The 14,384-nt window shown below is 46.1% G+C and overlaps 1 protein-coding gene across 1 annotated transcript in view; it reads right to left on the bottom strand.

The window, feature by feature from the left end:
- MAP2K1 (mitogen-activated protein kinase kinase 1) overlaps positions 1 to 14,384 on the bottom strand; it is a 40,867-nt gene that overhangs the window by 18,637 nt on the left and 7,846 nt on the right. The window contains exons 2-3 of the mRNA XM_033167991.1: positions 3,381 to 3,591; positions 2,121 to 2,267 (exon numbers count right to left, since the gene is read on the bottom strand). Coding sequence (XP_033023882.1) covers positions 2,121 to 2,267; positions 3,381 to 3,591 — 358 coding nt within the window. The remainder of the gene's footprint in view (positions 1 to 2,120; positions 2,268 to 3,380; positions 3,592 to 14,384) is intronic.

The raw sequence follows: 14,384 nt of genomic DNA, 5'->3' as shown, positions 1-14,384 counted from the left end.
GGAAAGGTAGGATACAGATAAGGGTTTTCGAAACTTGGGTCTCCAGCTGTTTTTGGACTACAATTCCCACCATCCCTGACCACTGCTCCTGCTAGCTAGGGATGATGGGAGTTGTAGTCGAATGACAGCTGGAGACCCACGTTTGGGAAACCCTAAATAGATAGGTAAGCTGTAGGTTACACCTGCAAAAAAAAACAAAAAAACCCCAAACCCCACCAGCCTGGAAGGGTCCTTTTTACCTCCTGCCCTCTCTCTCTCATACACCTTTATTTTAAGTTAATCACTGCTCTTCCTGTAGAGTACATTTTCTGTGAATATAGAATAAAACAACAACTCACGTCCTTCTCATTTCATAAGAAACATTAGCAACAGAAAGGGCAAATAAAACAAAGACTTCTGTTAGAGTAGGACAGAAATAACCAGGAATCGTGGTGCTCAGAATGCCAGCTATTTTTGTAGGCACCATTTCATTTAGCCCCAAAGCTGGGACTTTGTGGTTTTTTGGCGGGGGGGGGGAGGGGGGGTTGCACAACAACATTTGGTCACACATGTGAAATTGTTTGACGCCTCCGCTTGGGTTGAAGATAGGGAGGGTTTTGACTGACCTTTAATGGGTGGGGAGACTAGTGCTCTAAAACTAGGGGTTCCATCTGGCTCGAAAAAGGCTGACAGATGTCGAGAGCAAAGTGTCATTTGTTTTCTCTCTATCAGAGTGAAAATAAATGTTAAAATAATGTTAAACCTGAAACATGGGGCGGGGCGGGGGGGGGGAGAGACAGAGAGAATGGAGGGAGAACTTTCTAGTTTTGTTAAAAAAATGGAAGACGGGAGCAACCCCAGGCAGCCCATGCTCACTGTTTCCTTCCCTGTAGGTGAGAACAGCAAATGCAGCAGTGAATGCCAAATCAAAATGCAAGGTGAAGTGGAGCAGTATGGAAGAGATACTACGTAGATTTGTATTTAGGGTGAAGCTCATAGTTTATATTTCTCGCTTTGGGTAGAGCACACACAAGGAAGAACTTGTCTTAGAAAGAGCAGTAAATCCTACAACTGTCTCTACAGGAGGGGCCATAGCTCAGTGACAGAGCACTTGCGCTGCATGCAGAAGGCCCCATGTTAAATCCCCAGCATCCCCAGGAAGGACAGGAGAAGACTCATGTCTGAAACCCCAGAGAGTAGCTGCCAATCAGAGCTGACAATACTGAGTTAAGATGGACCAGTGGTCTGAGTCAGATTCCTCTTAGTCACAGGTCCTTCCATACACAAGCTGTGCTTCCGTCCAATAGCCACCAAGAGATCTGATGAAGCTCTTGAGCAGGACACACAGTTAAAGCACTCCTTGGATGGCTTTCAGAAGTGATTAGACAAATTCATGGAAGAGGAAGCTTTAGGGATGCACCCAGTGCTAGTCCTACTCCAGAGCAGATCCTGACATTCACACACACACACACACACCCCAAGTTTGTCATGTTAATTCATTTCAATGGGTCTATGCTGAGTAGGTTTAGCAGTGGATATGGCCTTCAAGTCATGATGGCTCTGTTCCGTCTCTACTGTCAGAAGCACAGAACAAATGCTGGCTTTCACAAGTTGGGGAAATTGCTGTTGCACTTGGATCCTGTTTTTCTGCTTCCCTTTGGGGTATCTGGTTGACCACTGCAAGAACTGGATTCTGGGCTAGGTGAGCCTCCTTGGACCTGATCCAGCAGGGCTGTTGTTATCTGCCTCTGATTAACCAAAGCAGGTCAGTGTTTGGTGTAAACGAGCTCTATGTGTTAATCATGCAAAGCACCATGTTTTGTGCCCTAACCCTGCCTTGTGAGGACCCAAAAGTCTGGTACTTTGAGAATGCACAAATAGCTTTTCTGTATCCAACCTCATGGAATTGTAGGGTTGGAAGGGATCATGGGGGTTTTCCAGTTCAATCCCCTGCAATGCAGGAATCTTTTGCCCAACGTGGGGCTCAAACCCATGACCCTGAGCTTAAAGAGTCTCAAGCTTTACCAACTGAGCTATCCACCTCTCCATGCAACTCATGATCTTAGAAGACACACAATGGGAGAAACCGTAATCAGGGAACAAGCCCAAAGGCTGGGAGTGGGGAGAAAAGGCTTACTTACCATGTGCTCCATGCAGATGCTGATCTCGCCGTCACTGTAAAATGCTCCATAAAAACCCACAATATAGGGAGAATTACATTCGTGCAAGACTTGTAGCTCACGGATGATCTGGTTCCGGATTGCCGGCTTGATTTCCAGGTGAATTAACTGCAAAATGATAATTGCCATAAGTTTCCAGGGCATTTAAAAGAAAATAAGTATATCCCAGATGCAGAGTGTGCTCTACGAAGGCAGAAAAGTCATACCAAACACAGATTGACTCTAAGAGCTGCAAAGCTGCGTTTCATGGAGGAATCCCTTGCGAAGTCTGAATGTTAAAAGCCACAGAGGACAACGATCCGAATATCCTCCTCCCAGAATTATGGGCTGTACTGACTGATCTCTGTGGATGCATACCAAAAACATACTAGACTTTTACTCAAGATTTTGCCAGCTGGTAGAAACTGGCTATGGCAACTGTGAAATAAATAACTATGTGGGTATTTGATTGCTTTTTACATGCATTTATTTTATTTTAAGTTTGTACTGAATAAAGTAATAATAATAATAATAATAATAATAATAATAATAATAATAATAATAAATGTTTTGATATGTTGCTGCCCCGGGCTCCTTTGGGATTCCTAGTTTTTATTTCTTTCATTTCCCTGAATTCCCAATTTTATTTGGTTTAAAGTAAATTTGTACTACTATTTAACTGGTTTTATGTTGTCTTTTTGTTTTAGTCATACATTGGTACCTCGGGTTAAGAACTTAATTCGTTCTGGAGGTCCGTTCTTAACCTGAAACTGTTCTTAACCTGAAGCACCACTTTAGCTAATGGGACCTCCCACTGCCGCTGCACCGCCAGAGCACAATTTCTGTTCTTATCCTGAAGCAAAGTTCTTAACCTGAAGCGTTATTTCTTGGTTAGCGGAGCCTGTAACCTGAAGTGTATGTAACCTGAAGCATATGTAACCTGAAGCGTATGTAACCTGAGGTACCACTGTACTGTTTATTGTTTTTATACATTACTTAGAGATTTTTAAATATTAATCAGTTTATACATACGTGCTTTTTAATAAAATAAATTATAAATAAGACTACAGAATGGGTCAACAGGGAGAGACACAGGGCAAATTGTTCAATGGGAAGGTAGCCAAAACAGCTTTCCTCATCTTGTGCTGGTTGTGCTGGGACTGATGGGAGTTGTAGTCCAAAACAGCTGGAGAGCACCAGGTTGGGGAAGGGCTGGTCCATAAGGTCAGTAACAATGCTTACCTTCCTTGCCATAATGAGGCCAGAAGGTTTGTGCGAGACTTTGAAGACCACCCCGCCATTTCCTGCACCCAGCTCGCTTATTTTCTCAAAATCATCGTCCTTCAGCTCCCCAACTTTTTGTTTCTGGGTAAGGAAGGCCTCGAGGCGTTTTCGCTGCTGCTCATCAAGTTCTAACTCTTCCAACTTTTTTTGCAGGGCTTCCAAATTTGTCCTGGGAGGAGAAAGAGAGAGAAAGCAAAGAAATAGCCATTAACTGAACTCTGGAGTCACCTTCACAGCCACTGCTAAATGAGAAAGTGGAGAAGGAGGAGCCAACGCAATTCAGCATGGCCAGCTCTACCATTAGGAAGAGTGAGGCAATTGCCTCTGGTGGCAGTTGCTGTAGAACAGAAGCAGTAGCAGGACCCCCCGATCTGTGGATCCTTAGCACAGTATTGCAACATACCATATACACTGCACCAATCTCAGAATGGCTTGGGGAAATGCTGAGGTTGGGACTTGGATGAATCCCCACCTCTTGGGAAAGACATTCCACAATTGTGGCACAGACACAGAAAAGGCATTCCACGAGCCCATGGAACAAGGTATGCAGGGCTCCAACTGTTTAGGACAGGGGTCAGCAAACTTACCATGCCTCGGGCCAGTGTATCCAGCACTGATCGTGCGGTGGGCCGGACGGTGGTGGAGCACGCGCCCATATGCGTGCGCACACGCTATTTCAGGCACACTTCCGGGTTGGAGGAGCACCAGAAAAACTTGTGCGCATGTGCACAGGCTCCTCTGACCCAGGTATGCACCGGAAATAACGCTTGTGCATGTGCGCAAGCTATTTCCGGTGCTCCTCCGACCCAGAAGTGGGCAGCTGCGCCACACCACATCGGCAAGAGCCGGCGGTGGGGGTCGCCACGGGCCAGATAAATGAGTCCCTCGGGCCGTATTTGGCCCGCAGGCCTTAGTTTGGAGACCTCTGGTTTAGAATTTCTAAGTCAAAATGTGTAGATTCTTGCCAGAAACATGAACATTCTAAACCAGGTCATCTGAATTCTGCACCACAGGAAGGGCAATTCTGTTTCTCTCGTCACGTGTGCCATGGAAATCGGCATAATTACTCTTATTTTTATATTTGTTCCTCAGCTTTACTGTTTTGCAGAATGTATTGTTTTGCTAGTCACAGGGAGGGGCAAATATCTTAGTGGGATACTGAAAACACACACATTCTAGAAATCCTCTATTCACCTCACTCCCTGCAAGTTTCAGAGATTTCGGAAGCTTTTGCCAACGGGCTTCCAAGCATCTATCTGCAACCATAAGACCCGGACACTTTACCTCTCTTTTTAACCGAAAGCTGAAATTGTCAGGAATCTGAAAACCTGCTGAACCCAATACCACATTCTGCTTGCCTCCTTCCCCCTCCCCGGAACTGGACATGCAGAACTTGCATGTTTGGTGGCAGCAGATGCAAGATGAACAGGAAAAAGAAAAGTCTGTGCATAAGAATATCTCTAGCTGGATTCAAGCCAGCCACCCCTTTGGGACAGGAAACCAAGTTAATCTTTGACTCAACTCTTCCATTGTCCATGTGGCCCCGTTGACTCAGCAGTGCTAACTCATGTTCCAGTGAGCAATCACTACAGAAAGGGTTCTCGGATAGAACGTGCAATCATACCCTGTAGAGCTTGTGTAAATATTTCAGATGCGTATCTGTGCCAATTCAAAGGCAATTACATAACCATGGGCACGCTGCATGGAAGCTTCTCGCTTGCGCTTCTCCCTCGCCCACCCTTCCCACATAAATAAAACGTGTCTGCTCACTGAAAGGAAAGGAAAACCAAGGAAACACAAGAGGGCAGCGTCCCTTCCAGAGTCCACACCGATCTCTGACACCTCTGGTTGCTACAAGTCATTTCCTGCCGAATTTGAACTGACTCCCTTTTACCAAGTACAACAGCTGATCTAAAAGCCACTTGATTTGCCAAGCACCCAAGTGAGTCCTGCCAGCGACAAAACAGCGGCCAGCTTGCATTTCCCTTCATCCATGAAGTTTGGAGGATGTATCAACAAAGAACTACGCTCAAATGAAGAGGATGTGGCTAAGCAAGGGCTGAATCTGTCTACACGTGCGGAACAATAATCAGTGTTAGAAATTCAGATATATAAGCTAATTGCCAAAAGGCATTTTAAACCTGGGTTACAGTCACCACAACGGAATGTCTAGGCGCCATTTATTTTTACAATGAAATGTTGTTGTTAATTTCATTTCTATACCGCTTTATATTTTAAAGAAAAAATACCAAAGTGGTTTACAACACATTGAAACATCAAATAAAATAATCCAGAAAAAAACCAAATTCAAGCTTCAAGGAAAATATTTCAGATCCTTCTCTAAGTGACATTTTGCTTTTCCCATATTTTGTTACCTACTTAATTTATATAGTTGCCCCATAGCAGAGGTACTATGGGAAGCCAGTGTGGTGTAGTGGTTAGAGTTTCGGATTAGGACCTGGGAGATCAGGGTTCAAATACCCACTCAGTCAGGAAGCTCACTGTGTGTCACTTAGTCACAGCCTCTTAATCTACCTGCTAGATCAAGCCAAAGCCCGTCTAGTCTAGCATCCTGTTCATGCAGTGGCCAACCAGATGCCCCATTGGGAAACCTGCAGGCAGGACCAGAGTCCAACAGCATTCTCCCTGATTGTGAAACCCAGCAAATGGGCTTTCTTCAGAGGCATATCCCTTATATACCCACTGTGGTCTGCAGGAGAGCTTCTCCTTTTAGTAAGCTGCTTTGAGGTTTTATTACAGGTTGTGAAATAAAATAAATAAATAAAAGTCCCAAAGATCTCAGAAACCCGCTCCACAATAACTCCGAGCAGGGCTTTCAGTGTGGCTGTCCCTGTTCAGTTGTTGTGACTAGTAGCTAGCTAACTTCTGGCCAGAAGTGAACCCTGTAGTGGCAAACCGGTTGTAAGCTACAACTGCCCACATGTGTTTCCCAAGTTTGCAGACTAGTACATTTCACAAACAAAAAGGGAGTAGGGTTCATGCAACATATATGAAATGCCTGTAATAGCCTTGTTCCACCTGCCACATGCCTCTCCTTCTGTTACAACAGAAAGACGGGAAACCGAGCATCTCCTGAAACAGAAAATCTGCATCTGTTTCAGGCCTGGGACACAAAGAATGCAAGAGGATTGTGTTTTCCTAGCCAACCCCCCCCCCCCTTAAAACAAAGAAACAGAGTTCCTCTCTCACAGACCCTGCAAAACAACTGATGCATCAGCTAAAAGCAAGAAGAAGTAGAGGTGGAAACAGCTGCCTTCTTCCCCTTTATCCCAACAGTCAGAAAACAAAATTAGAAGCGGCTCTCATTAAGAGGAGGAGCAGAGCACTTGTCTTATCTCAGGGCAGTAAATATTTGCATGTCAGTGCAATCTGATTATGCACTTCCTGCCCTGTAAGTTTTCTGACAGGGCAGGAGAGCAGAAAAAGCAGCTCACGCTTCTGAAAGAGCATCCGCTGGCAGGGCCCACCTGGTCAGCTGAACTCCTTGGCTCAGAGCCAGCTGAGCTAGGACCCGGGAGCTTCCACAGCAAAAGATCAGGTGGAGCCAGAGACAGAATATCCTGGTCAAATGACAAGAGCCATGCAAGAAAAATCGCCAGCACCATTCGCAGAGATTTGCACAGATACAGTTGACCCATGCTTCACATTTAAAACGCTTCATTCTAAACTGTTTGTTTTGGCCACTGTAGGTTGAAAATGCAATGCAATTCCAGGTCAGAATGTCAATTTATTTACAGATAATATGTGCATTTATGAAATAAAATAAACTTCTCCCGTAAATTGCGGGGTGTAAGTTGCGTTTGTGAAAAACAGCCACGCGGTTCTTGTGCTGAATCTGGTTTTGGGGGATGCACCATTTCCCAGCTTTCTGCTCTGGCATAAGGTAAAGGTAAAGGGACCCCTGCCCATTAGGTCCAGTCGTGTCCGACTCTGGGGTTGCGGTACTCATCTCACTTTACTGGCCGAGGGAGCCGGTGTACAGCTTCTGGGTCATGTGGCTGGCATGACTAAGCCGCTTCTGGTGAACCAGAGCAGCGCACGAAAACACCGTTTACCTTCCCACCGGAGCGGTACCTATTTATCTACTTGCAGTTTGACGTGCTTTCATGCAGGAGCAGGGACTGAGCAATGGGAGCTCACCCCGTCGCAGGGATTCGAACCGCCGACCTTCTGATCAGCAAGCCTGAGGCTCTGTGGTTTAACCCACAGCGCCACCCGCTCTGTGGCTCTGTGCTCTATGCTCTGGCATAGAGAGAAGCAAATAACAACAAAGCCAAATCTGCCACACAGAGTGCAGGGTGGTTGCCTTCAAGCAGGAGTAGGATGGAACACAGGGAAGAAAGGGAGGAACCCACGTTCCACAAATTCCGCAATTTAGCAAGCCATTCTAAGGGCCCAAGGAGATTAATGCCCACCCACTCCAGATAAGAAGCAAAACAGGCCTTTCCCAGTTATGCCTTTGTTATTCAACAGTTAGAACAACATGCTAGGCCATGGGTGGTGACCGTCAGGCTCCGGGATCAAATGGAACCCCCCCCCCAGGTGTCTTGAGCTGGTCCCTAGAACTCTCTTCGGACCACACCTCTCCCTAACCACACCCCCTTTCACCTGGCTTCCATAGACATCCTCCTTGAATGGCCATATAAGCAGGTGACCATCACTGCCTCTTGTGGTCAATTTTACATCATGCCTGCAGTTTGCTCTTTAAAGATACAGTGTATATATATTGTCATGGTTAATTGCATGAATCGTATCATGTCTAGCTGCGTTTCAAATCTACTGACACAGATTTGGGGGTACAGGCGCAAAGGCACGAGTGCTCATCTAAAGCACCTACGCACCTGTCTGTTTTTGAAAAGGTAGGAGGTGTTTGACAGTACCATTTGCATGAACAATTGCAACTGGGAAAATTGCTGGTGAGGGAGAGTGAAAACTCTGAAATTCTGCAGATAGCTCCGTGCATCTTGAAAAGCAATACATGCTCGCTTCCACATGGTGGCTGAAACAAGAGGGCAAGGTAATTTTTAAAATTGCTTTTCAAGAGCAGCATCTCAAGAAATAACAGAAGCCAGCTCAGCCTTGAGGAGCCTGGGAAACATCTCAGACACAGATAGATCTTTCTGATCTTTCGCTTCCTTGTCCTCTTCACTAGCATTCCTGGGCAGAGGCATCCCTAGCACCCTTGACAAGGAGCTGTACTGGCACCACTACCCGAAAAGAAAAAAAACCACTTTACTGCAGTAGCCATCAGCTGAGCAAGTCCCACATAAGTACCAAGGCTCTGCTAGGACCACCGCCTTCTCCTCCTCCTGGGTCCCCTCCCCCCATCCAACTGGGTACACATAGCAGCAACGCAGCTCCTTAGGCCAGGGGTCCCCAAACTAAGGCCCAGGGGCTGGATGCGGCCCAGTCACCTTCTCAATCCAGTCCGGGAATCAGCGTGTTTTTACATGAGTAGAATGTGTGCTTTTATTTAAAATGCATCTCTGGGTTATCTGCGGGGCATAGGAATTTGTTCATTTTTTTCCCTTCAAAATATAGTCTGGCCCCCCACAAGGTCTGAGGGACTGTGGACCGGCCCCCTGCTGGAAAAGTTTGCTGACCCCTGCTCTAGGCTGTGCTCTCACCTAGCAGCAAGCAGGGGTGGGCAGGCAAGCAAGCAGGTCCTACTCAGGCTCCTACCACCTGGGCTCTGACATTTTTGATGCTAGTGCAGTGGGCAAATGTATTGATGAACACACTGAATAAAAGAGTGTGTGAAACGATATTGTTAGGAGAATCTGCTTATTCTATGTGTCAAGAAGGTTTGTGCAGGAAAAAAATCTCAGGCTTGGAGCAGCTTGATAGAAAGCAGACACTGAATTCTTCCTGCTGAATCAGGCACCCAAGCTCTGATAACGCAGGCATGCTTTCCCTTCCAAGAACGTTGCTTAATTTCTACACCTGCGTCAAGCTAAAGCAAGGGAACGCCTCTATATGAGCCTTTATAAATTATAGGCCTGTGGACTCCACTTTTGTTGATTCCCCAGCAACCACTGTTGCGACCAAATAAAAGCTGTCTTGAACATTACCATCTGGATAGCTCGGTTGGTAAGAGCGTGGTGCTGATAACGCCAAGGTTGCAGGTTCGGTCCCGGCTGCGTATTCCTACATTGCAGGGGATTGGACTAGGCAATCCTCAGGGTCCCTTCCAACTCTACAATTCTATCATAACCAGAGTGGTTAACTGCAGGAAATCCACTACACTAGCATGCAGGCATTTAAATCTCTTCTCTGACGATATACAGCTGACTCTTTTAACGTTTTCATTTTGGCTCCTAGGAATTTGAAGCATTTCCCCCCCAGGCCTGCTTTGCAGGAGAATCTCCTCCAGAGATTGAAGATTAAGCTAATCAGCTTCCTGGAGCCCTCCTTGCCCCTGACATTAGTGCATGCGCACACACTCCTGGTGGAATGTCTAAGAAGAGATGAAATCTCTCAGAGAGGCCATAAATTGTGTCAGTCACTGAGGAATGCCAGCCAACAGCGTTCCAAAGGAATTTGCTCTTTTCCTGTTCAGACAGGGCTGTGAGTAGGAGAGAGACCTTCCGTCCATCCGAGAGCAGATGTTTGCTAGGAATTTCTGAGCGGCAAATGGTCCCTTTCCCCCTTCGAACAGCTGCTGCTTTGCTGCAGGGTTACAGCCAGCAAAGACTTCTGGCATGCGGTTCTCAGAGGCACCGTGTCCTGGGATGCAACCCTTTTGCGGTTGGGGTGAGGAAGGAAGGGAAATTTGCCTGCTTGGAAGGCAGGGGGAAAGTTCACCATTCAGTTCCAATAATAACATTAATTGGGGAGCGCTTGCACAAGGAATGCTTCCCTTCCTGACAGACTCAACCAGTGTCTTTGGTGCTGCCTTTTGCCAACCTGGTGCCCCTCCAGATGTTTGGGAAGACAACTCCCATCAGCCCCAGAGTTGTCCTCCCAAACATCTGAGGGGCACCAGGTTGGCAAGGCTGCCTTAGCATATGAATAAAAATGGAACAGAATCTTCTGGAGCTGACAGAAGCCAGCACCGCAGAAGAGGTTTTGCCAAAGGAAAGTGGTTTCTGGCCAGAGAAATTAGCCACAAGAGAAACCACCGCATACCAGATGTCAGGAAAATACCATGGGGAGGTTGCTGCTTTTGGGTCCTGCTGTGGAGTTTCCAGAAACATCTGTCTGTCTGCTGTCAGGTGTGGAAGAGAATGCTGGGCGAAAGCAATCTTTTGCCCACTGCAGAAAGACTTCCCTCACACTTATCAGTCACTTTCCCTGGGCTGGAAGTGAGTAGAGAAGCCTGGACCTACCTGCCTACCCCCCCCCCTCTCTCTCTCTCTCTCTCTCTCTCTCTGTGTGTGTGTGTGTGTGTGTGAGAGAGAGAGAGAGAGAGAGAGATGTGTGAGTAGAAAAATTGACAACAAAGACACACAGTGCAGGATTGCACTTGCAACTTTCTGCAGCTGCCCACACCTGCAACACTCTTTAAAAATTCCAAATGTGCCCTCACATCCCTGGAGGGTCGGTTGACCTCTGCTCTTTGCACTGCCTCATCCTGAGTCAAACTGTTTTGTTACCTGACCCAGCACTGCCTACACTGACTGGCAGTGGCCCTTGAAGAGTTCAGACCTTCCCAGTCCTATCTGGAGATACTGGGGTGAAATCTCAGGAATGCTAAAGCATGTGCTACATCAGGATGCTCTGACCCTTCCTAAAAGGTCCTCTGCAGTGTTCAAAACTCCCATTGTTCTAGGCATATTTTGCGACAGGGAATTTCATTAGCTCAAGCTGTTTCTGAGCTCTGGGTACAGAGGTATCTCAGTCATACCTCATGTTGCATCCGCTTCATGTTGCGTCTTTTTGCATTACGTTCCGCGGCAACCTGGAAGTACCAGAATGGGTTACTTCCGGGTTTCGCCGCTCACGTATGAGCAGAAGCGCCAAATCGCGCTGCGCGCCTGCGCAAACACAGCACTTTGAGTTGTGGGCATTTCACGTTACGGGTGGGCCTCCGGAACGGATCCCATCCATAACACAAGGTACCACTGTACTGCACCTAAGATTTCAGATTAAAACTGCAGAGTGGAAGGAAAGGAGGACCTTTGTCTGCTCCCCATTTCCAGCTACTCTCTGAAGACTGGAGAAGAGACCCTCTTAAGAATATTGGGGAGGTGGGCAGGGGAAGGACTAGACCATGTGAAAAATGAACATAATATTTCAGCTGCAGTTCATTCATTTTCAGCTTTGTATTCTTGTTATAAAAAACTGTGCCTAGACATTCCGTTGTTGCGTCCATAACCTAGGTTTAAGGTGCCATTTAGCTCCTAGCTTTCATATCTCAGTTTCTAACGCTGGTCCTCTGTATCTAAAAAATGTGTACTTATCTCCCAACAGTGGATTTCCTTCCAGTGCAATTTAACAACATGAAAACGCATCAAAATGGTTCGTGTTATCACACAGATATGTATCCAAATATCAAACACAAATCTTTTCTCAGTCTGTACAGCATGAGACTCTTAATCTCAGGGTCATGGGTTCGAGCCCTATGTTGGGCAAAAGATTCTTGCACTGCAGGGGGTTGGACTAGATGACCCTTGTGGTCCCATCCAACTCTACAATTCCATTATTCTATGAATGGCGTTGCCTGCAGGTTGAACCCAGGAGCCCTTGCACCCAAGGGAGGCAACATGCTTCCTGAATCCAGAACTTGTCTTAGAGGTTACCCTGGTGAATGATGCCTGGAGATGATTCCCCCTCCTTTTTTTTTGCATCATCACCAACATACAGTAAATAATTGCTCATAAATTTCAATTTTAAAGAATCTCATGTGGCAACACATATAAGGGTTAAGAAACACTGCCAACACACTTTCCCTTGTACATTTCTACCTAGTTCTTTATAATTAAAATGGACACTGATGAGAATATTTTATTTCTCCTGGGGGTAGATTGGAAAGCTGGCCTGCCAATCTGTGCTTGGAACTGAATAGGGATTTAAGGTGGATTTGAAAAGCGCATTTAATAACACACAGTTCCACCATTAGCTTGGAATTATGCTAAATTCATAATGCCCTGCTTGCAAAGTACACCCTGGCACAACCAGGGTGGACTGGTTAACATATCATCAGTAGGGAATGGAAAAGGAGACTGTTTTAAACAAACTAGATGGGGTTTTTTTCTCTCAAGGCAATAAGCACTTAGAAGACAAAAATGTAAGTGAGGCCATTTTAGAGACAGGAGATGATGAAAAGAGAGACTGTCATTTTACTAAATGGACTCATTTGGCACCTGAAGAATTAACCAATGTGTTATAAGCACAAGCTTTCTGTGAACTAAAGTACACTCTATCAGATGCATGATGTGTTAACCTTAGGGCAGCTCTCTCTCTCTCTCTCTCTCTCTCTCCCCCCCCCCACCCACACACCCCACTAGGGACTAAGTAGACGCATGTTCAGATTCTCACACAGCCACAAAGCAAACTAGGCAGCTATGGGTGGATCACAATCTCTCAGCATGTCCAGCCTCACAGGGGTGTTGTAAGGATAAAAAGCTAAGGGAACCTTATAGCTTCTTCTTCTTCTTTCTTCTTCTTCTTCTTCTTCTTTTAAACAACTGTGTTGGTACTGCTTGGAAGGATTTGTATGCTGACATAAATAATTCTGATAAAATGATTTGTACTTTTTTGGAGAAAAGACACAACATAAATGAAAGATACACATGCATACATAATTTTGTCCATGGACAAAAGGACAGGTCTGTGCCTCAAGGGGATTACAGTCCAGAAATAGACACAATGGACAAAACAGGAAGGAAATGGAGGCAGGGCATAAACAGGGGAAGAATGTGTGGTTGTTGCAGTTACACAGGCTTCGTTACAGTATGAGGGGTGGTGCCCAAGGCTTTGTACACAAATGTGGGTTTTCAGGGAAGATGTGAAGAAAGCGAAATTGGCAGCCTCAGAGAGGCATTACAGAGGAGGAGCTGCATTAATAGATCATTGGAGCAATGCTTTATGCCGAGGTGGCTAAAGCTGTGTCCACTAGATGTTACTCAACCGCAATTCCCATCAGGACCTGTCACCTTCCCAGGGGCAGGGGCAATCCTGCAGGTCAGTGACAAAGCATCTGCTTTGCATGCAAAAGGTCCCAGGTTCAATCCCCACCATTTCCAGATAAAGCTGGGAGTGTCTTCTGCCTGAAACCCTGGAGAGATGCTGCCAGTCAGTGAGTACATTACTGAGCTAGATCAGGTACCGTATCATCAACCTTTTCATACCCAGGACCCACTTTTAACCCGTATCTTAATCTTCCACCATGTACTCACATGGAGGTAGTGTGCTCTTGTTGTGATCCGGCTGGGAACAGGTTGCAACCAGTATTTGAAATTAACCAGGTGCCAGGTGACTAACATGGGTCCAGTTGCAACCATGTGGAGATCTTTGGACGCCAGGTTGGCGACTGACATCTCCATCTAGCTGGCCACTCCAGCCTTCTTAAGCAGGTAAACAGAACAGCTTATTTATTGCATTTATATCCCACCTTTTTCTCCAAGGAGTACATGGTTCACCCCCCCCCTCAGTTAATCCCTACAACAACCCTGTGAGGTAGGTTAAGGGGCTGTGACTAGCCCAAAGTCACCCAGTGAGCTTCCAGACTGAGTGGGGATTTGAACCCTGATCTCCCAGGTCCTAGCCTGTCACTCTAACCACTACACCACACTGGCTTCCTAGAGCAGTGTTTTTCAACCACTGTTCCGCGGCACACTAGTTGCCTGGTGTGCCGTGAGATGTTGCCTGGTGTGCCGTGGGAAAATTACTTTATATATAGTCAATATAGGCACAGAGTTAATTTTTTTAACATTTTCTAATGGTGGTGTGCCTCGTGATTTTTTTCATGAAACAAGTGTGCCTTTGCCCAAAAAAGGT

The sequence above is a fragment of the Lacerta agilis genome, chromosome 13, assembly GCF_009819535.1.
Source record: "Lacerta agilis isolate rLacAgi1 chromosome 13, rLacAgi1.pri, whole genome shotgun sequence".
In the NCBI taxonomy this organism is placed as follows: Eukaryota; Metazoa; Chordata; class Lepidosauria; order Squamata; family Lacertidae; genus Lacerta; species Lacerta agilis.
Note: the sequence above shows the minus strand (reverse complement) of the source record. Positions and strands in the feature narration are given on the sequence as shown.